Raw genomic sequence first — 21,838 nt, 5'->3', positions numbered from 1 at the left:
CAGAGGGCAGGCAAAAACCAGGAGTTTGTGTGTTTTTCTTTCCTTTCTACCCACCCCTAGCTCATTCTTTAATGTATAGACAGCTGACACTTTCCAACTAAAAAATAATAATAATAATAATAATCAGCCTTTTAACTCAAATTCAGAAATTCCCATGCTTCTCAAGAGTTTAATCATTTCCTTGTGGGCACTACCAGATAAATAGTGATTTCCTAGCATGCAGACAGATGGACTTAGGACCAGTAGGTTTATGATCCCTGCCAGCAGATGGAGACCGAGCAAGCTGACATCACAGTATATATAACGCTGCAGTGACACCAGCCTGCCAGTATTCTCAGTCTCCAGCAGATGATGGACGTGCATCTTCCTATGGGATTGCTTTCAGCTTTTTGAAAGGAGAAATTTGAAATCCTAAATTCAGGAAGAGAAAGCCCCGCTCTCCTGCGATGATACCTAAAGGTCCCTTCCCCAGTTGAGAATTCCTAAGGCGATTTCCGTGGTCCCTCAGAGGTGTGCCTTGGTCTGGTAGCTGGGTTTCCCAGCATGGATTAGCTGCTAGTTCAGCTGAAAGGCAGCGGGTGAAATGTTTTACCTGAATCAGAAATAGATTATTTTATACTTTTTAATTCCCGGGAATCGGTATCAGAATATGCAGTGCTTCAATCTCATGGGCTCTTGCCCACAAAGGGCTACAACCCGACATTGACAATGTTTCAGCGTGGGACTCATGCCTGCTTCAGAGGTCTTAACATTGTTCCTAAAATAAGCACTTTTATCACCTTTCCTCAATCTTTTTTAAAGAATAAATTACTTTGAAACATGCCACTACACCCCAGACTTATGTTTCAGCTTTTACCAGCTTAACCCAGCAACTTTCACACAGTTAAACATGTGCCCAGACGCTCTCATCCACCTTTACCGGAAGCAGGTACTTATATGTTTGTCGTGAATATCAACCGAGTAGTTTTGTGATATTGTAAATTGAGGGTTATTGCCAAAAGTATTTGAAGGATTACCTGAATCAGAGGACAGTTAGAGGGGATCAGGACTTCATTCTTGGCGCACCGTGCTCCCAATGGGGTTGGGGAAATGGGCCCAGCCTAGGAGGGTTGAGAGGCCCCTGGTGGGCTAGGCCCCGCCTTAGGCTTTTTTGTTATACACCGCTTAGTAGGCTCTAGTGCAGGTTTCTGCCCTCTATAGGCCATTGCTACGCGCAGTATGTCGGCTCTGCGCAAGCAATGTACGCTCGGTTTTTGGGTGTGCTTTTTAGGTGTTCAAATTTTTTTACGAGCTTAAATTGCCACCACAGGTGTGCATTGCACCTTTCCGCGCTTTCTTTCTATGTGCTTATTTTGTGGATGCATTTCATTTTTGAGTGCAAGCCTTTTCAACGATATTTACTGCGGCGATGGCGCCTGGTAAGGAAGAAGACTAAGCACTCTTCCTCTTTGTGTTGCCTGTCTATATCAGGGCTTCTCAGCCTGACCTGGCCTTCTAACCTGTGTCAGCAGTACTCGACACTCAGGAGATTTGTCTTCCTCAGCTTTTGCTAAGCCTGACTCTTCCCATTCTGATGATGGGTTGGTCATGGTCTTGACTGGGGGGATGCCATATCTTGGTTCTCACTTGACTGGCTCCCCTGCTGGTGTTGAGACAGTTCTGTGGGACCAGCTCCAGTTTGTTCTGGGCTTGGTCTGGACCCAGCTGCTTTTTCTTGGTGGAATTTTTTCAAGGCTTACAAGCCTTTCTGCAGGTGCAATCCTCCACTTCCCCCATTTCTGTCCAGTGGATACTCAACTGCCTAGCTCCTCCCTATTCCAGTCCATAGCTTAAGCGTCGGGGCTCGCCTAGGCTCCCTGTGGTTGTTCCCGACAGGAATCCAGATAGCACTGATGATGAGTTTGATCCTGATTCCCTGGAAGATGGGGAAATTCCTCCAGGCTGGAACCGTATCAGACCATGTTGCAGTTCTTTGGTAGAGATGAACTACGCCTCTGATTTCCCAGACCTTGAAACAACTGGGTATTCCTAGTTCAGATGCTATGTCAGAGCTGAGGAAGAATCCCATTTAGTTTTCTTACGTAAAGCCTCTTTATTTTTTCCCAGCAATGGAAGCCATCCACTAATTGAATGATCTGGAATGGGATGCCCCAGAGGCAAATTTTAAAGGGGGGTTGGACACTGGAAGGCCTGTACCCCCTGGATACGGTTGTGAGAGAGCGTTTGCATTTTTGCCAAAGTGGATGCTCTGGTATGTGCCGTTTCTAAGCGGATGGCTAAACCTGTAGAGGGAGGAGTGGCCTTGAAGGATGTACATGATAGAAGAATTGAGGCTATGCTTAAGCAAGCCTTTGAGGCAGTGGTGATGAATTTACAGATTGCCTCCTTTTGTTGCCCTAGTGGCGAGATCTTATCTGCTTCTCTCCTAGGAGGTTGATGAGTCTGGTGGGAATTCGAGTAATTATGGAGCCTGCCGATACCTTTTTAGTAGATGTAGGCTATGATTTGGTCCAGACCTAGGTCAGAGGAGTGGCTTCGGGTGATAGCAGCACTCTGGATGCGAAATTGGTCAACTGACACAGCTTCCAAAGCCAGTCTTACTAAGATGCCCTTTAAAGGCTCTCTCTTTTTTGGAAGCACGTTGGAGAAACTGGCCAGTAAATGGGGGAAAATCTCCAGAGCTTCAGTTGCCATAAGAACATAAGAAATTGCCATACTGGGTCAGACCAAGGATCCTTCAAGCCCAGCCTCTTGTTTCCTAACAGTGGCCAATCCAGGCTATACAGTGCCTGGCAAGTACCCAAACACTAAATAGATCCAATGCTTCTAATGCCAGTAATAGCAGTGGCTATTCTCTAAGAGAACTTGATTAATAGCAGTTAATGGACTTCTCCTGCAAGAACCTATCTAAAACATTTTTTTAAACCCAACTGCACTAAACCACATCCTCTGGCAACAAATTACAGAGCTTAATTGTGTATTGAGTGAAAAATAATTTTCTCCGATTAGTACCCCTTTGGTATGAAGGGTCATTTCCAGGGTTGCAGGCATTTTCATCCCTAGAGCGGACTCAGCCTTCGGTGATCTGTATGTTCATCCCTGGCAGCCCAAGAGAAGAGCGGCTCAGGTAGTGGAGCTTCCAATGAAAGTTTGCTGACCCACCTTCTGGAACAGGAAATAGGGGTATGTATCTCTCTATTTTATCGAAGGTGGGTCGAGATCACGTCGAATATCAGTGGGTTGTGGAGGTGATACGTGAAGGGTATGCACTGGAATTTCGCAACATTCCTCGGGACGTGTTTATGGTGTCCCCATGCCACTCCTTACAGAAGAAGTAGGCAGTGGAGTTAAACGTTTCAAAGGCTTCTGAGACTGAGGGCTTGTAGTTCCGGTGCCCACATCTCAAAGTATGGGGCGCTATTCCATTTTATTTTGTTGTGTCCAAGAAGAGGGCTCCTTTCATCCCATCTTGGATCTCAAGAGGATCAACCATCAGTTGAAGGTGGAATGTATTAGTACTAAGATCATTTTCAAATGGAAACCTTTTGCTCTGTAATAATGGCAGTACAGTCAGGAATTTCTGACCTCCTTGGATCTGTCAGAGACTTACTTTCATATTCTCATCCAAGTGAAACACCAATGCTTTCTATGCATTGCGGTGTTGGGGTGCCATTATCAATTTGAGCGATGCCTTTTGGTCTAGCCACTGCTTCCAGAACATTTTTCCAAGATTATAGTGTGGTACAGCAGCCTTGCAAAAAGAAGGAATCCTGGTGCACCCTTATTTGGACGACTGGCTGATTCGAGCCAAGTGTCAGGAAGAGAGCCACCTGGTGATACACAAGTTGATCTCCTTATTGCAGGAGCTCGCTCAGGAGGTGAACCTGACCACGAGCAATCTTTCACCATCCCAGTCATTGGAGTATCTGGGGGTCCGGTTTGATAGGGGACAGGAAAGTCTTTCCTACTGGAAGTTTGTATCCAGAGATTGATGTCTCAAGTGCATCAGTTGATGACCACCATATGCCCAATGGTTTGGTCCTACCTACAGGTACTCGGCTTGATGGCAGCTACCCTGGAAGTGGTTGCCGTGGGCAGGAGCGCATATGCATCCTCTTCAGCGCTCTCTGCTATCTTGTTGGAAGCTGCAGTCTCAGGATTATGCGGTTTGGCTCCACTTGCCGATGGAAATCTGCTCTGGCCTCCAGTGGTAGTTGCAGGAGGATCATCTGAGAAAGGGAGTTCCCTTGTCCTTTCTGGCCTGGTTGGTACTCACGACAGATGCAAGTCTCCACGGTTGGGGGGCTCAATGGCTAGAGTTAACGGCCCGGGGCGATGGAATGCTGAAGAGTTCCATTGGAACATCAATCACCTAGAGGCCCGCAGTATGGCTGGCATGCTTGCAGTTCAGCCACATGCTGCAGAATCAAGCGGTTTGCATTATGTTTGACAACGCAACAGTGGCCTCTATCAATTGCCAAGGAGGAACCAAGAGCCAGCAAGTGTCACAGGAAATAGACCAGCTGATGGAATGGGTGGAAGGTCATCTGCAGATGATCTTGGTCACTCACATTGCAGGAAAAGACAACATAAGAGTGGACTTTCTCAGCAGGGAGAGTCTGGACCCAGGAAAGTGGATATTGTTAGCCAAGGCGTTCAGCTAATTGTGGATCGCTGGGGTCTTCCTTTACTAGACCTCCTGGTGACTTCTCGAAATGTGAAGGTTCCTCACTTCTACAGTTGCAGGAGAGATCCTTGGTCCCTGGGAATAGACACACTTGTACGGATCTGCCTGGAAGACAGATTGCTTTATACCTTTCCCCTGTGGCCCTTGCTGGGCAGGATACTCCGCAAGATCGAAGGCCACAGGGGGCTAGTACTCCTGGTGGCACCGGACTGACCCAGATGACCGTGTGTATGCGGATTTGGGATGACTCCTGGTGGAGGCCCCCCTTTGTCTTCCACCACACCTGGATCTGCTTCAGCAGGGACCGGTTCTTCATGAGGATCCAACGATTCTATCTTAGTTTGGCTCTTGAGAGGGCTCACCTGTTAAAGCGTGGTTATTCCTCTGCGGTGATTTCCCACTTTACTCCCACGCTCGCAAGTTCTCCACTTCCTTGGCTTATGTGCGGGTTTGGAGATTTTTTGAGGCCTGCTGTGAGGAGTAGGGTTGTTCTTCCTCCTTCAGTTAAGATCCTTCTTATTCTGGATTTTTTGCAGGATGGATTGAATACAGGCTTGGCCCTTAATTCCTTGAAGGTGCAGGTTGCGGCTCTTGCCTGTTTCAGAGGCCTAGTGAATGGTGTTTCTTGTCATCTCATCCTGATGTGGCCTGTTTTTGAAGGGAGTGAAGCACCTTAGGCCTCCCTTAAGGTTACTGGTTCCATTGTGGAGTCTTAATTTGGTGCTGGATGTTTTGGCGGGGCCCTATGTTCCAACCACTTTGTAGCCTTTCCTTAGGGTTTGTTGACTTTGAAAACTGAGTTCCTGGTGGCTATATGTTCTGTGCGTCGGATTTCTGAGCTGCAGGCCTTGTCTTGCCAAGAGCCATTCCTTCAGGTGACTCCGGGGGCATTACAGCTGTGTACTGTTCATCCTTCTTGCCCAAGGTAGACTCAGACTTTCATTTGAATCTTCCATTTCCTTGCCATCCCTGGATAAGGTCAGGGTTTTTGGGAGGAGTTTTGCCTTTTGTGCTCCTTGGATATTTAAGCATCTTGTTGTGTGGTATCTGGAGGTCTGTGAGTCTTTTAGAAAGACAAATCGCTTGTTTTTTCTCCATGGTGGGAGTTAGCAGGGCACCCCGGCTTTGTGGGTTACCATTGCTCGTTGAATTATGAGGTGGTCACGGCTGCATATGTGAATGCTGGAAAGCCATTGCCTACTCAGGTTAGGGCTCATTCCACTAGGGCTCAGGCAGTGTCATGGGTGGAAGTTAGTCTGATGTCTCCCATCGATATCTGCAAAGCTAACAACGTGGTCCTCCTTACACACTTTTCCAGGTCTGGATGTGCAGGCCCAGGGGGATGCAGCCTTTGACTTGTGGTGTTGACTGGACTGTGGGCAGCCCTCCCACCCTGTTGGGGAGTAGCTTTGGTACATCCATTGGTCCTGAGTCTGTGTACATGCTAGAAAATGGAAAATCACTTACCTGATAATTTTGTTTTCCTTAATGTAGACAGATGGACTCAGCTTCCCGCCCTCGGCCTGCCACATGAGTATGTAAATAGTCCCTCCTGTGGGGCTCTGTGTCCCAAGGGATTACTGTTAAAGTGTTCATCCAGTCCCTAGCTTGGGGGTACCTAGAATCTTATGTGAGTTTCAGTGTTTATGGGTGGTTGAGTACAGTTCTGGTTATCTGTTTTTAATCATGTTTTTAATCAAGTTTTTTGCTAGTCTATCTACAGTTGCTTTTGAAGAGAATATTGCAGACTGGGGTCACTGCATGGTTATATATACTGTGAAGTTTCCATCTGCTAGCAGGGGTGCATAAACCACTGGTCTTGAGTTAATCTGTCTACACTAAGGAAAACAAAATTATCAAGTAGTAATTTCTCCAATCACTAATACATTTAAGGGATCTTCTGCCTGGACAGCCACCCTCCCCCCTAGGTTGAACCTATAGCTGGTGGCAGGACTTCTCTGGCAGTGTACATGGCAGGCTGTGGTCAAAGCATGAGGACTGCAAGCAAGGTCGGGGGTCCAAGCTGTGGTCGAGGCAGGCAGAGAACAAGCAAAGCAATGGCAGAAGTCAGTCCAGTCAACAGCAGCAGATCACTCCTATGGAGGCAGACTGGAAGGTATGGTAAAGCAGGACAGGGAAAGAAGGGTTGGACAGAGAAGGCTAGAGTGGAGTCATGGAGAAACAAGGCAGGAACAAGGTATATATTCATTTACAAGTACTTGTATTCTGCAATCTATTACCAAAAACTGTTCAAAGTGGTTCAAAGGTAACACACATACAGGCAAGAACAGGGTAAAACACGGGCTAATCAGTAGCAGGGATATAAGGCAGGGTTTTATGCAGGCTAGTTAGGCCTGGCCAAGCAGGAGACTCAGAAAGAGGGTAGACTACTGGGAGGGCCTAAGCAAAGCACAGGAACAGGAGGGCTGCTAGGAAGCTCACAGGGAATATACAAACAAAGCAAGGAACACAGGACCAAACAGAACAAGACAAGAAGGCCAATAGGTTACACAGGGAATGCTGACAAGGCGGAGAGAAATGCAGATGGGCTAGGCCACGCGGGTTCTAGACCCACAGGCAAAAAGGGTCACCAGGAGGCCTAAAAAGAGAAGAAAGACCAGAGGAAGGCCCACACAGAACAACTCAAGGACAGGGTAGGAATTAAGAACAGGGCAAGATATACACAGACTCAAACAAACAGGAACCAGAGACAAAACAGGATAAATACAAGACAAGGCAAGATAGGCAACGGACCAAGAAAATAACATAAGAAGATGCCATACTGAAGCAGACCGAGGATCCATCAAGTCCAGCATCATTTCCAACAGTGGGCAATCCAGGTTATAAATACCTGGCAAGTACTCAAACATAAAATATATTCCATGCTTCTAATGTCAGTAATAGCAGTGATTATTCCCTAAGACAACTTGATTAATAGTTTATAGACTCCTCTTCCAGGAATTATTCAAACCTTTTTTAAACCCAGCTACACTATCTGCACTAACCACATCCTCTGGCAACAGATTCAAGAGCTTAATTGTGCGTTGATGAAAAAGAATTTTCTCTGATTAGTTTTAAATGTGCTATTTGCTAACTTCATGGAGTGCCCCCCTAGTCCTTCTATTATCTGAAAGAGTAAATAACCGATTCACATTTACCCATTTTAGACCTCTTATAATTATAAAAGACCTCTATTATATTCCCCTCTCAGCCATCTGTTCTCTAAGCTGAGCAGCCCTAACATCTTATCCTTATCTTCTCCAGTGCAACTATATCTTTTTGAAATGTGGTGACCAGAATTGCATACAATATTCAAGGTGTGGTCTCACCATGGAGACCTAGAGAAAGAAATAAGCAGGGACAAGACAGTTGATAAGAAGGCCTAAATGGGCCATACTGGAAACAAAATATTGCAAAACAAGAAGGTGCTAAGGAAGTGGACCATACTGCTGTGCTTTGGTTAGCATGAACGAGCAAGCTCATCAGGCCCACATCGACAGCTGACAGATGTACCCTGAGGCAGGACTGGCAGGAGCTTCGCCTATACCAATCATCTACCCCACATGTTGAACACTTGGGGTTCTGATGCCAGCAGGTCTTAGGAGAGTCCCTGGGGTGGTAGCAAGAGCAAATGTCTGTCCAATTGAAGTTCAGGGCAGACAGAGAGAGCCAGTAGACAGGCCAGAGGTTGGGGCAGGCAGCAGGGCAGTGAGAAGTCAGTTCCAAGAAGAAAATTAAGTCCAGGCAGCAATTGAAAGATCAAGATTCAAGCCTAAGTCCAGTCCAGAATAGGCCAAAGGAGATGGGGTGAGACAAGGACCAGGACAAGAACAGACTAAAACAGAGAACAAGGCAGGAAAAGATGAGACGAAACACACTAACATAGCAGGAGGCAGGAACATTGGCAACTGGAACATAAGCAATCACAGGGAAAGTAGTATCACGCACTGAGGAGCAGATCACTTAGGAGACCTGTTGTCAAGGCAAGAAGTGCAGGGAAGAATGGGTTAAATGCCCGGAGGAGGGTGACTACATTCGTGGACGACTCCCGCAAGTTCCTGCCAAGCCGTATATATGTGCGTCCTTGTGTGCCTGCCTCTAGTGGGTTTCGGCAGAAATACACCATCAGTGAGTAATGGCAGCATTCCACCTCAAAGATGGAGCTGGAGAATCTGGTAGCTGAGTGAAGAACATGTGGGCCACGAATATTAACAGAAGGCCTCCAAGGCCACATGGAAACACAGCAAAGCAAGAAGGCCATGGAAGCCACAAAGGAACAAGAATAAATGTAAGATTGACCAGAGCGAAAAGCTAAGATGACTTGATGAAGAGGCATCAAACCATCTGTGAAGGAGGCTCTTAAGGGGCTTGCCTTGCTGAGTCATCAGCTGTCAAGACGGTGGCTAGAGTAAGCAGAATGTGGCCCAGTGAGGGGCCCTACTGGTAGGGAGGCTGCCTTGCAGCCAAAATCATGACAAAGTTAAAGCTAAAAGTGAATCGTTCCAAAAATGAAAAGCATACCCAAAAGATGAAAATAGGCAAATGCATAATCACCAGCAAATTAGATGTAAAACAGTAATTAGACAAGCCAAGTTAGACTTTGAGAGAAAGCTTGCCTGTGAGGCAAAAACTAGTAACACAAATCTTTTTCAAGTACATTTAAAGAAAAAAGCCTGTGAAGCAGTCAATAGGGTCCAGGAAATATCATAAAATTGAATGAATTCTAGTTTTTATGAAGGAGGATTTTGGAAACATACCCACAACCTAAAACATTCTTTAATGCTGTAGATTCTGAGCAACTAAAACAAATATCTGTGATAATGGAGGATTGTAATAGATCAGATTGACAAACTAAAGAATAACAAATCACTGGGACTGGATAACATCCATACCATGGTTCTAACCTGTTACTAGTAATCTGAAGCTTATCATTTTAAAACAGCCATGATTCCTGAAGAATGGAAGGTGGCCAATGTAATGCCGATTTTTAAAAAGAGCTCCCAGTGTGATCCAGGTAACTATAGACTGTTCTTTGTGCAGGGCAAAACCATTCTTAAAAACAAAATCAGTGGTCATGCAGATATATATGACTTAATGAGGAAGAGTCAACCGGGTTTTAGGAAGGAAAAGGCTTGTTTTACCAATATTTTAGAATTTTTTGAATGCGTAAATACACATCTAGATAAAGGTAAACCAGTTGATATAGTGTATTTGGATTTTCAGAAGGCACTTGACAAAGTCTCTCATAAGTGACTCCTCAGGAAATTACAGTCATGGAATGGGAGGCAGTATTCTATTGTGGATTGATAACTGGTTAAAAGGCTGGAAACAAAGGGTAAGACCAAATGGCCAGTTTTCCAAATGAAGAAAAGTCATTAGTGGAGTATTATAGGGACCGGTATTTTGACCTGTGCTGTTTAACTATTCATAAATGATCTAGAGAAGGGAATAATGAGTGAGGTGATCAAATTTGCAGATGATACAAAATAATTCAAATTGTTAAAACTGCAGTGGATTGCGAGCAACTGGAGAAGGACCTTGTGAAACTAGGAGATTGGACAATTGAATGGCAGATGAAAATTATAGGTGAATTTTAAAAGCCAGTGTGTGCCAAAACCGGGGTGATTTGCAAGAATGTCCAGCTGGTGCGTGCTGAGTGGATTTTAAAAGCCGCCCGTGTACATGTGTATCTCCAGCTACACACACAAATAAGTTGCAAAAAAAGGCCGGGGAATTTGGTGTGGTCTGGGCAAGGCATGGGCAGGACATGGGTGTTCTAAGACTTTAACATGAAATGTGTGCGTAAGTATTTACGGTAAATTAACACAGAGGGTCACAATTATAAATATTCCCTTATTTGCTTATAGATATATCGCACAACAACAGAGAGATAACACATTCACAATGTGTATAACACTTATTGAACAAAATATCTCACATATCGATATGTGATATTTTGTATCCATATGAGTGAATGAACATGGAAGTCAAACAGCTCTGAATATATCCAGTCCTTGAGGAAGCCTTTTTGTAAGGTGAAATGGACATGGAAGTTAAACTACTTTGATAATAATCAGTCCCTGAGGAAGCCTTTTTATAAGATGAAACAAAGATATCTTTTGTTGGACCTATGCTGAGAGGACCCATGTTGAGAGGTAGCTCAATGGACTCATGTTGAAAAGTAGTTAAAACACCCGGATTTAGGATCCATTTTCAGAATTTATTAAATATATTCAGATCTATGTAAAGAAATTTATGATCTGGACCCACTTTTTAGTATTGCGAATTTGCAATTCAATTTGGGCAATAAATGATTTGTGAATTATTGTAATTTATGTACATTGTTAATTTAAGTACAAGTTGTTTTTAAACAAACAATGGGTATGAATGGTTGTATGTATGTGTTAGTTTAGTTTTTAGAGCGTCTATATAGGTGAGTGTGTTATTTTGTTCAATAAATGTTATACACACCGTAAGTATTTACGGGCATAAGTGCACCGGGGTTCCCTGCTGCATAACTTTACTGCTGTTATGGATGGCATGCAAGTAATAAAATTAAAAAAAAAATCTAACATGGTAAAAGGGAAGCTATTTAACTAGGGGGGTTAGGAAGTCCTCTCCGTTACCTTGGTGAACTGGGAACGAACTAGGGAAACTGGTAATTACATGCATGTCTACTAATATCCCCCCACTTAGATGGTTGAGGCGACATTCGCACGCACATGCGCGCGTCCATATAAATTGTACAACCTATTTTATACCTTGCATGCATATATGCAAGGTATATATGTATGCAACGTATTTTATAGGTTGCATACATAACCATATATGTTTGCAACCTATTTTATACCTTGAATGCATATATGAGCATATGTTATAAAATGGCCGTGTTCTTTGTTGCGAGCTGGCATATGCACGTATATGTGCGCCCGCACATCGGTATCAAAGTTACCTTCTTAATGTGGGAAAGTGCAAATAGGGAAAAATAATACCAACTTCAGGTACACAATGCTACATTCTATATTTGTTGTCACTAACCAGGAAACGGTCCTTTGATTCTTTGTGGACAATATGTTAAAATCCTTGCTTCAATACGCAGCAGCAGTCAAAACAGCAAATAGAATATTATGAATGATCAAAAAATGAATGGTAAATAATATGGAAAATATATTGCCTCTGTATTAAGCCATGGTGCGACTGCATCTTGAGTATTGTATGCAGTTCTGATTACCCCATCACTAGAAAGACATAGCAGAACTAAAAAAGTGCAGAAGAGGATGACAAAAATGGTAAAGGGAATGGAATATCTCTCCTATGATGAGAAGCTATGCAGGCTAGGAAAGTAGACTGCTGAGAAGGGACAGGATAGAAGTTTATAAAATCATGAGTAGGGTAGAACGGTTAAATAAAGGATGGTTATTTACTCTTTCAAATAATACTAAAACAAGGGGATACTCCATGAAACACTAACAACCAGCAGATTTATAACATATCGTAGAACGTACTTTTTCACTTGGTGCATTATCAAGCTATGGGATTCTGTTGCCAAAGGGCTTGATCAAGGCAATATAAGTTTGGATAAGTTCCTAGAGGAAACTTTATCAGCCAGGTAGAGTAAAGAAAATGCTGTTATCCCTGGGAGTAACAGGAATTAGATCTACTTTATGGGATCTGCCAGGCAGATATGATTCGATGGACCTTGGTCTGATCCAGCATGGTAATTTGTTTTCTGAACTTCTACTTCCATTGTTGAAGCTTTGTGTTTCCTACAGGTTTGAATTAAAATCGTGTAAAATAAATCATTATTATTTTATTATCTCATTATTCTGGTAGAAAATGTCACCTTGCTTACACGCATTATGCTAGATTTGTCATAGATGTTATGATCTCAAAGAATAATAACACAAGGTCATTTGCTATTTGTTAGAAGTACAGGGAGAAGGACTTCAGCATCTGGAGACCTGGATGAATTTTGTAATATCATTTTTGTATTCAAGTTTCAAAATATTTGGATATCATGAGGAAGAGCTTAACCTGCCCAGCCTTTTCTGGAAACCTAACAATTATAAGTTTGTTCCTTCTACTTCTGTTTTCAAAGATGTTCTGACGCTTGCAAAAATCCATATAGTTTCTCTCCAGCTTGCCTATCTTTTGCATTGTAACATTGACCATGTCTTCCATTTTACTGATTTGAGTTTCAGCTGATTCCAGACATTGAGAATTTTCCTTTACATTAGATAACCAGTTGAACAATTTTGTTTACCATAATCTTCAGTTTAGTAGTAATTTTTGTGGCTAGTTCATTCATAACAGTTTAATAATTTCCTCTATGTTCACTAACACTGGGATTTCAAACCAGTCTCCTACTTCAGAAGTTGGCTCCTGTGCAGAACTTGCATTTTGCAGGCCATTTTCCATCCTTTATTCAACCCAGAAAATGAATATTGAGCATTAGCTAGCTTTTTAAGAAGCTTTGGTAGTATGAACACAGTAGAGAATAATTTCACAAGCAGAGGTTGGGAATTCAACCAAGTTGCTGTTTATGCTATCAGAGCTGCAAAGAAACTTACCTCCAGTATGCCCATGTGGAAGCTGATTGCTGTCTGAAGAGAAATGAGGTTCTTGTAAGCTGGGAAGTGAAGGATTGGTTTCTGTGTTTCCTGTAAATGCGTACACTGAGAGATTGGTGGACACCTGCAACAGACTTTCAGCAGAGGTTATTGAAAGTAAAACAGTTGCAGCATTCAGGTATGCAGGGGAAAGAAACAATGGGCCCAATGTCCTCAGTAACTGTGCAGGGGACTGCCAAGATTTTTTTTCACACAAGATTTGCTCCAGCTGTTTCACAGTTTGAACCGTGCAAGGTCCTGTTTTCTGTGAAAGTTACTAGTCTTGCATGGTCCAAACTGTGAAACAGCTGGAGAGTGTGCCTGGTATGGAGAAAAATGTACCTTAGCAGGAATATGAATTGGAACTAAGGAAGCAGAGCAAGGAAGATAACCAAATTTTGAGTAAGTAGGAAGGCAAAAGTGGGCAGACTGGGTGGACTAAGCAGTCCCTTTTTGGTGGACGTCTATGTTTCTATACTCCCGTAAGAAGAGGGTAAAGTAAACAATTTTGGCATGTCATACAGTCATGGCTCACGATCTATGTTCCTTTCATACTTAGGGATGGACTAATATGCTTATATTAATATTGTATGGAAGAAAAATGTAAGTTAAAACTTCTATGAGATTGGAATCCCTTCTCTTCCCAGCCCCTGTTCTCATGAACTATAATCTGTTCAAGAAAGAGTCCTGCCTCCCCCATTCTGTTTTCTCAAAATGTCACCCATACTAGCTTATTTACAGTTCGGCTTTTATTTTACATATAGCAGAATGCTGAATCTAGCCTTAGCTGGATAAGTAGCTCCCCCCCCCCCCCCCCCCCCCCCCCCCCATACCCCTGCCCTGCCACTGTTTAGCTGGATAAATAATTATCTGGCTAAGTGATAGCTGCTGAATGCCGACATATTCAGACAGCGCCATTTAGCCAGATAAGTCCATACTTATCTGACTAAGTAGTGCTGAATTTCCACCTCTTTGTGGGTTTTCTTCATATTGTATTGTTCTATTTGTTCCACAGATAGGAAATATTTTACCTGAAGATCTTGCTTTTAAAAGAATCACTTGATGTATATGTGCCCTTTTATTATATCCCTCTCCATTTTACACTGAAAAGTCCTGTTCATATTTGGTATTACAATCACAAAGACTTATTTAGTAGTCCTGGACCAATTTGTATTGACTGTTAAATGACTACTATCTTAGTTTAAATATTTGTTTCAGTAGAAGATAAGGAAATATAGGACAATTTTTTTTTTTAATTCAAGCACAGTAAGTGGTTTGGGACAATTAATTTCCAATTGTTTCCCAGCAGAGCAGATTTAGTTGTATATTAATGAGGCACAGGTGTTAGGCCCCTGGTGTCTGCATGCCTGGGAGGCATATTTAGGTTGTTTATCTAGGCAGCATAGGTACTGCAAGGTACTCAAGCTTGCCTTTAACAGTTTATATAGTGAAGCTTTTCAATTTTTTTGATGTTTTTTAAATTTGCCAGCACCTGTTTAAATTTTAAAACTGATCATGTAGAAAGAAGTAGAAATGGTTTTAGTGGTAAATAGCACTAAAATTTAAAGAAAGTAGTCTTCTATTATGCTTAAGTACCCAGCCTGTCATTAGGAAGAAGAAAAGGTTCATTGTAACAAATATGTCATGTAAAGGAACGAATAATCAACACTTTTCTGCTATATATTTCTGGAATAGGGATATCTATGTCTAAAACATGAATGTACCTATATTAATATTCATTTTTCTTGTTTATGCACTGAACTGCAGTACCAAAATTTTAGAGAAAATGAAGTAGCCTTCATAGACATTATGAATTTCAGTAGCTGGCATAATTATAGCGATCTACATAATTATTAAATCCACAGAAGAAATGTGCCCAAAAACCATCATGTGTTCAGAAACCGTGCAAACTAAATACAATACAGGTGTTTCAAAAAGACCCTTATCTAGCCGCACTTACCCAAAATTTAGTTTTGTGTAACTTAACTGCAGTATCAGACATTTTCCCCTTTAACATTCTCATACTTTCTCCTTTTTTCATGTAGTAAAGAATGGGAAGAGCTATTTGTAAACAACAATTATTTGGCAACCATAAGACTGAAGGGGATTAATGGGCAGCTGAGAAGCAGCAGGTTCCGCAGTGTTTGCTGGAAGGTAAGAAGAAAATATTTATTTACCGTTTCTCGGTTGCAGTATATCGACATATTCCCTGATGCACTGGAAAATAAGGCTGCAAAGAATTTTTGAATTTTCCAAGAGATTTCATCCATTCTTTTCCGGTCTATTAGAATTCATAGGATATTTGCTAATCAAATCAAGGTTCTTTGAGGCTAAATTATTAATTATGTGTAAGGCCATATTTAATTCACAGTCCATTTGTAAATTTCATTATTATCACATTTAAAAACCTTACATTTTACAGGGGCTGATGTTGGGCACTTATAATACCACCCACCCCAGGCAAGCATTCTCCTCTCCTGTTCTCTATAATTTTATTCCAATCTCTGATGCTCCCAATTCGGACTTAGGTGCTGCTCTCCCTACTCCTTTGCCCATCCCCATCTCTGGCTGCAGGACAGTGAGCAGTAAGCACCTGCAATCCCCAACACATGATTAGAGCCTGTAAGGCATATGAATCATTTAGCATCCTCTTGTGCTTGGCTCCACATATCTTTCTGCGGGGGGCGGCAGTGGCATGAGAGATAGACACACCCTCCTTGGTCTCTTAATGGTAGCGGAAGGAAAAAGAGAGCCCAGTGTCCGTCACATTTTATTTCCTGGTTGCCTGTGTGTGTTCCAGCCTCTTTTCTCTGGGCATTTTGGTGCGGTGTATTTGTCTGCAGGTTGCACTGTGCTCAGATGTTAAAAGGAGAGTAGAACAAATGGCCTCATTTTATCCAGAGCCCCAAAAGTGCATTTTGTTCTTACTGAGGAAACAAGTTTGGTCAGGTATGGACAACTCTTACTATCAAGTCTAGATGAGGAAATAAGAGAGAGGCCCTTACATGCCAGCTTGGACAACGACAGAGAGAGGAGATCCCTGCTGAGTTGACTGAAGTGATTGGGAGAAGGAGAGCTGGAATGAGATGAGATGCACGCATTGCCTGGGAACTAGGGCTAGATTTAAGATTTTGGCACCCATTGGCAGAGTGCCATGGGTGGTGCCCTTTGAAGCTCTGCTGGCAAATGATCCTTAAGCAAGCCAGAAGTAGGCTTTTCCTTGGCCTGAATATTTGGTGCCTTAAAAATTTGTCACACTAGGCAGTTGCCTGTGTCTAAATCTGAGCCTGCAGTAGCCTCATGTGCCTGGCTCCTTGTGTGCCCCAGATTTTCATCATAAAATCAGGTATCTACATAGATTTCAAAATGCTGACCAGAATTCATGATCCATAATCACAATTTTAAGAGCCATAAATAGATAAGACTTTAATGATGGGGAGGAATTTCTTTAGAATTTTTCAAAAAAAGGTGGGACAATGTGAGATTTCTCATAAAGCTCCTCATCTTCAGCTTTTCCTGCTCTGTACAAGGATACTAAATATAAACAGGTATGTGTGCAACCACTATTCGGTATCAAACAAAATAGTCTACCAGGAGGACTGGACAATTCCTTTGATGCTGGCAAAATAAGAAAATCATTTACAGAACTTCATATGTGTACCTCGAGGACATATTTATCTTAGTTAAGCCAAGTAAAAAAAAAATAAAAGTTTAAGTCTTACTACACAGAAACATGATAGAAAAATACCATATTGCCTGTCTAGTCTGCCCAGTCATTCCAGCTCTACAATCCCTATTTCTCCCCTTGTGCTTGTCCTATGCTTTCTTGAATTCAGATACTATTCTTGTTTCCACCACCTCCACTGGGAGGCTATTCCATGTATCAAACACCCTTTTTGTAAATACATATTTCCTTAAATTACTCATGAGTCTACCCTCTTTCACCTTCATAGTGTAACCTCTCATTCCACAGTCTTCCTTCCATTGAAAAAGAACTGCCTCCTGTGCATTGATACCTTGGAGGTATTTAAAAGTTTCTATCACTTCTTTCCTATCTCATCTTTCTTTATTGTCTAGGCAGGCCTGTTGACACAAGTGGGTTATTCAGTCCTGCCAGCAGATGGCGACAATGATCACTGACTCGCTGATGTCACTCCTACATATAGACCCCGTACCGACGACAGCCAGCCAGTATTCCCAGTCTCCAGCAGACTGCATACAAGCATACCTGAGATGATAGTATGTCTCTCTCCCTCAGTTGAACACGTAGTCCTTAAGCCGGTTTGTGTGAGCTCAATGGTGTGAGAGCTTTTAGCCCTTCTCCCCGAAGTCTCAAGAAGTTGCTTCCATTTAAAGTAGGAAGCTTTGGGCTTGAGTTCTTCCCTTTTAATTTCCCTTTACTCTTCTCATTTTTGCAGCTATAGTGGGGGACTTTTTTTTTTATTTAAAAAAAAACAGCAACCTTTTTTCTTTTCCGGAGGTGCAAGTGAGATTGAAAGTGCCTTCTAGACCAGCAGTGTTGTAATTTTTCCACAGAAACGGGAGGTTTTTCTTTCCCAGCTGTTTCCTTTTGTTGGGTTTTAATCTTAGCTTTTTTTTTTTTGTCATTTCAGCATGTGCAATACCGGCAAACACTCAGCTCATCCCATAAGATGGGCGTCGACTTCCCGCACAGCTGATGTTTGCACGAGCGACATTTTGTTTTTCTCTCTGCTGCTGCATGTGTGGTCATGTCACCAGGCTGGAAACGAGGAAAGATGCTTCCTAGAGGAAAGATGCTTCCTATTTGTGCTGCATGCTGCATACGGCCAACTCAGCCCTCACTCTCACTTGGCTTATGCTAAAAGTGCTGGGAGTCTCGAGGGGAATTATCAACTGTAGATTTTGCTGCTGCAGGAGCTTCTTCCTCTGGAATGGAGAAGTTAGAAGAAGAAGATACCTGAGACAGGGGGGAGCCTCTGGAATCTCTTAGGAAGGGGGAAGTGCTCTCTCCCCCATGCTTTTGACCAATTTCCACAGGGGCTGAAGGCTTGGGGTCTGATATAGCTCATCCTATGATGCTGGGTATGGATCCAGCATCATTTTCTTGGCTGGAATTTTTTAATGGTCTGCAAACATTTTGCAGAGCTCAGGAAGAAAGGCATCCGGGCTCAAAAGATAAATTTAAGCAGAAACCACCCTCCCAGAGGAGCAGGAAATGCTCAAGACCTTACTCTTCCCCTCGAGGTATGTCAAGTATCGGAAGATGGGTGAGGATCGGATGAAGAAAAGGAGGATGACGCTGTTTCTGAAGATTCCTTTAGTGGCTCTGCATCTTCTCCAGATGACTCTGCAGACATGGAGCCACATAGAACTATTCTGCAGTTATTCCATCCTAATGAGTTGCCTGGCTTGTTGCTTCAAACACTAAAGGTGTTAGGAATGGAGGCAGCAGAGCTAGAGGTGACCAATGTGCAGAAAAAGACCCCATTATGGTCATTTTATGAAAGTCATCCTGTTTCTTTCCTCTTCCTGCAGTGGTTCAGGAGCTGATTGATTTGGCGTAGAATGCACCAGAGGCAAATTTTAAGGGGGTTTAGATCCCTGGCGTGCATTTACCCTCTGGAACCTAAGGTGAGAGAGAGCCTTCAGTTTCCTAAAGTGTGTGCCGTCACCAAGAGGACCACAATTCCTATAGAAGATGGAGCAGTATTGAAGGATGCTCAGGATAGAAAGATGGAAGCTATCTTCAAGCAAGCCATGAATTTACAAGTCTCTGCTTGTGCTGCATGGTAGCACGAGTGAGTTTACATTTGACCCAGGATGCCCAGGTGAAGACAGTCCTTATTTAAAAGCAGGAGCAGCCTTTTTGGAAGATGCACTCTATGATTTGACACATACTGTGGCACGAGGAGTGGCATTGGTGATAGCAGCTAGATGCCTCCTCTGGTTGCACAGTTGGTTGGTGTATACTACCTCTAAAGCAGACTTGAACAAGTTGCCTTACAGGGGCCATCTTTTATTTGGGGAACAGTTGGACAAAATGATGAATCGATGGCGAGACTCAAAGTCTCAGTCATTTTAGGCGAAGAAAACTGGAAAGGATGGAAACTCTGGTTCTGGATCTTCCTGTTACTTGCAGTGAGGCTTTGGGGATCAATTCTTCTTTTCCAGAGGTAGGCGGATGTCTATTTCAATTTTATCGAAGACTGACCCATATTACCTCAGACCAGTGGGTCCTGGATGTGGTGTGATATAGCTATGCCTTGGAGTTTCGTCAGTTTCCTTTAGATGCTTCCATGGTTTACTCATGCAACTCATATGTAAAGGAAGCCGCTGTACCAACAACTCTGCAGAGGATACTCGAACTAAAAGCTGTAAATCCTGTCCCTATGCGACAGGAAGGTACAGGGTATTATTCCATTTATTTTGTAGTTCCAAAATGGGAGATACTTTTCATCTCATTTTGGATTTAAAAGAAGTCATCAAATCCTTGCGGGTGACTCACTTCAGAATGGAAACTTTTGGCCCGATTTTAAAAGGTCCACGAGCATAAAAAAATGGGGGTTACGTGTGTGGTTGATCCCTGCGCACACCGTGCGCATTTTACAAAGGGCCCGGCCTCACGCATAACCCCTGTTACATGCTGAAGTGCTGGGCCAAAAGAAAGGGGAGGGCCGGCCGCGTGGTCTGGGTGGGGGGCAGGCTAGGACAGCACCATTGGCTGCTGTCCCGGGGAAGCGCATGTCGGGAGCAGGCTGGCGTGCAGAGTCTACTACTGCTCAGAAGGAGCAGTAAGGTAAAAAAAAAAAAAATTCTAATAGTTGGGTGGGGGAGGGATCAGAGAGGAGAGGGGAAAAGGTAGGAAGGTTAGATAGGGGTATAGGGAACTGGGGAAACCCTACTCGCGTCGCTGCACTTTGTTTTGAAAAATTCCCACCCCCGTGCGTGCAAATCACGGGCCACCTGCACATGCGAGCGCTGATTTCAAAATCTGGTGTGCATGTGCACACGGCCGTCAGATTTTATAACATGTATACGCTGAGGCACGCATGTTATAAAATTGGCACATCCATGTCTGTGTGCTGGGAACCGCGCGCACCTCTTAAAATCAACCCCTTTTTGTTAAGGAATTTTAGCAGTACAGCAGGAAGAGTTTGTCTCTTGATCTGATATAAGCATATTTACATATTCCCACACAGGAAGATCACCAGCGCTTTCTACGCTTTGCGGTACTCAATCATGATTACCAGTTTCAAGCATTACCATTTGGGTTGGCTACGGCACCAAGAACCTTTTCCAAAGTGATGGTGGTAGTAGCAGCAGCCTTGCGCAAGGAAGGCATTTTGGTCCACCCCTTTCTAGACGACTGGGTCGTCAGAGCCAATTCGGCAAAGGAAAGTCAGAGCATGTCTCCCAAGGTGATTCAACTGCTGCAGGACATGAGTTGAATGATAAATCTTGCCAAAAGCAAGCTTCAACCACCTCAAACATTGGAGTATTTAGGAGTCAAGTTCGAGACTGCTGAAGGCAAGGTTTTCCTGCCAGAGCACTGTATGCAGAAACTGTAGTGACAGATTTTGGCCCTAAGAACAAAGGTTTGTCTGCCTGTTTGGGATTACCTACAAACACTGGGATCCATAACAGCGACTCTGGAGGTTGTTCCATGGGCAAGGGCGCTCTCAGTGGAGTCCTCAGTCTCAAGAGTACATGATGAAACTATCCCTTCCAGTGGTGAAGCAGAATTTGCTATGGTTGTTGAAGAGGAGGGATCATCTTTCCAAGGGAGTGGACTTGGAGATTCCCGATTGGTTAATAGTCACAACGGATGCAAGTCTCTTAGGGTTGGGGAACCCACTATCAGAAGTGCAGGGGTAGTGGTTCATCAATCAACTGGAGGGTCAAGCCATTCGATTGGTGTTGCTAAGGTTTGCCGATTGGATAACAGGAAAAGCAGTGAGGTTCATGTCAGACAATGCCATTGCAGTAACTTTTGATTCATGAGTAGAAAAATGTCATGGCCTATACTGTACTGCTCCCTTGAGCTCAAATGCATGACCCTGCATTTTTTAGCATTAAATCTTAGCTGCTAGACTCTAGATCATTCCTCAAGCTTTGATAGATCCCTACCTCTCTTGTAAAGGCTTTTGTTTCTCCATTAACAAGCAGAGTTGAATTAGCCATGACACATGGGTGTCATCCAATAGCAGTGAATGGATCTATCTCTCTAGCTCAGTGAAGTTTTACTACTGGGCATGCATAGGACTTCCTATGCACACGTTGCCTCATGAGCCTTTCAGTCTTTTTTTTCTCTGAGCTTTCACACAGATGTGTACGTTCTCTTTGAATTTTGGTACCTTGTACTTTTTCTTCATAGCTTTTGCTCACTTCAAGTTGTCTCACTGCCTCAGCTGACCGTCAAAAGCAATTTTCATTGCTACTTAAAAAAAGAGAGAAAAAAAATTGTCAGGCCCTAAGAAGGCCACTTACAGTGGCTTTAAGGATAAAGGCACAGGCAGCGAAGCTTTCATTCTGGGATGAATGAATTGTTGGGTAGATGGTC

At 43.2% G+C, this 21,838-nt stretch overlaps 1 protein-coding gene across 11 annotated transcripts in view; it reads left to right on the top strand.

The window, feature by feature from the left end:
- The window catches only part of TBC1D5 (TBC1 domain family member 5), a 1,653,915-nt gene that overhangs the window by 861,511 nt on the left and 770,566 nt on the right, over positions 1-21,838 (top strand). For all 11 annotated transcript variants that reach the window (XM_029589267.1, XM_029589269.1, XM_029589266.1 and 8 more), the window contains one exon: positions 15,342-15,450. In XM_029589267.1, coding sequence (XP_029445127.1) covers positions 15,342-15,450 — 109 coding nt within the window. The remainder of the gene's footprint in view (positions 1-15,341; positions 15,451-21,838) is intronic.

Source organism: Rhinatrema bivittatum, chromosome 2 (assembly GCF_901001135.1).
Source record: "Rhinatrema bivittatum chromosome 2, aRhiBiv1.1, whole genome shotgun sequence".
Taxonomy (NCBI): domain Eukaryota; kingdom Metazoa; phylum Chordata; class Amphibia; order Gymnophiona; family Rhinatrematidae; genus Rhinatrema; species Rhinatrema bivittatum.
Note: the sequence above shows the minus strand (reverse complement) of the source record. Positions and strands in the feature narration are given on the sequence as shown.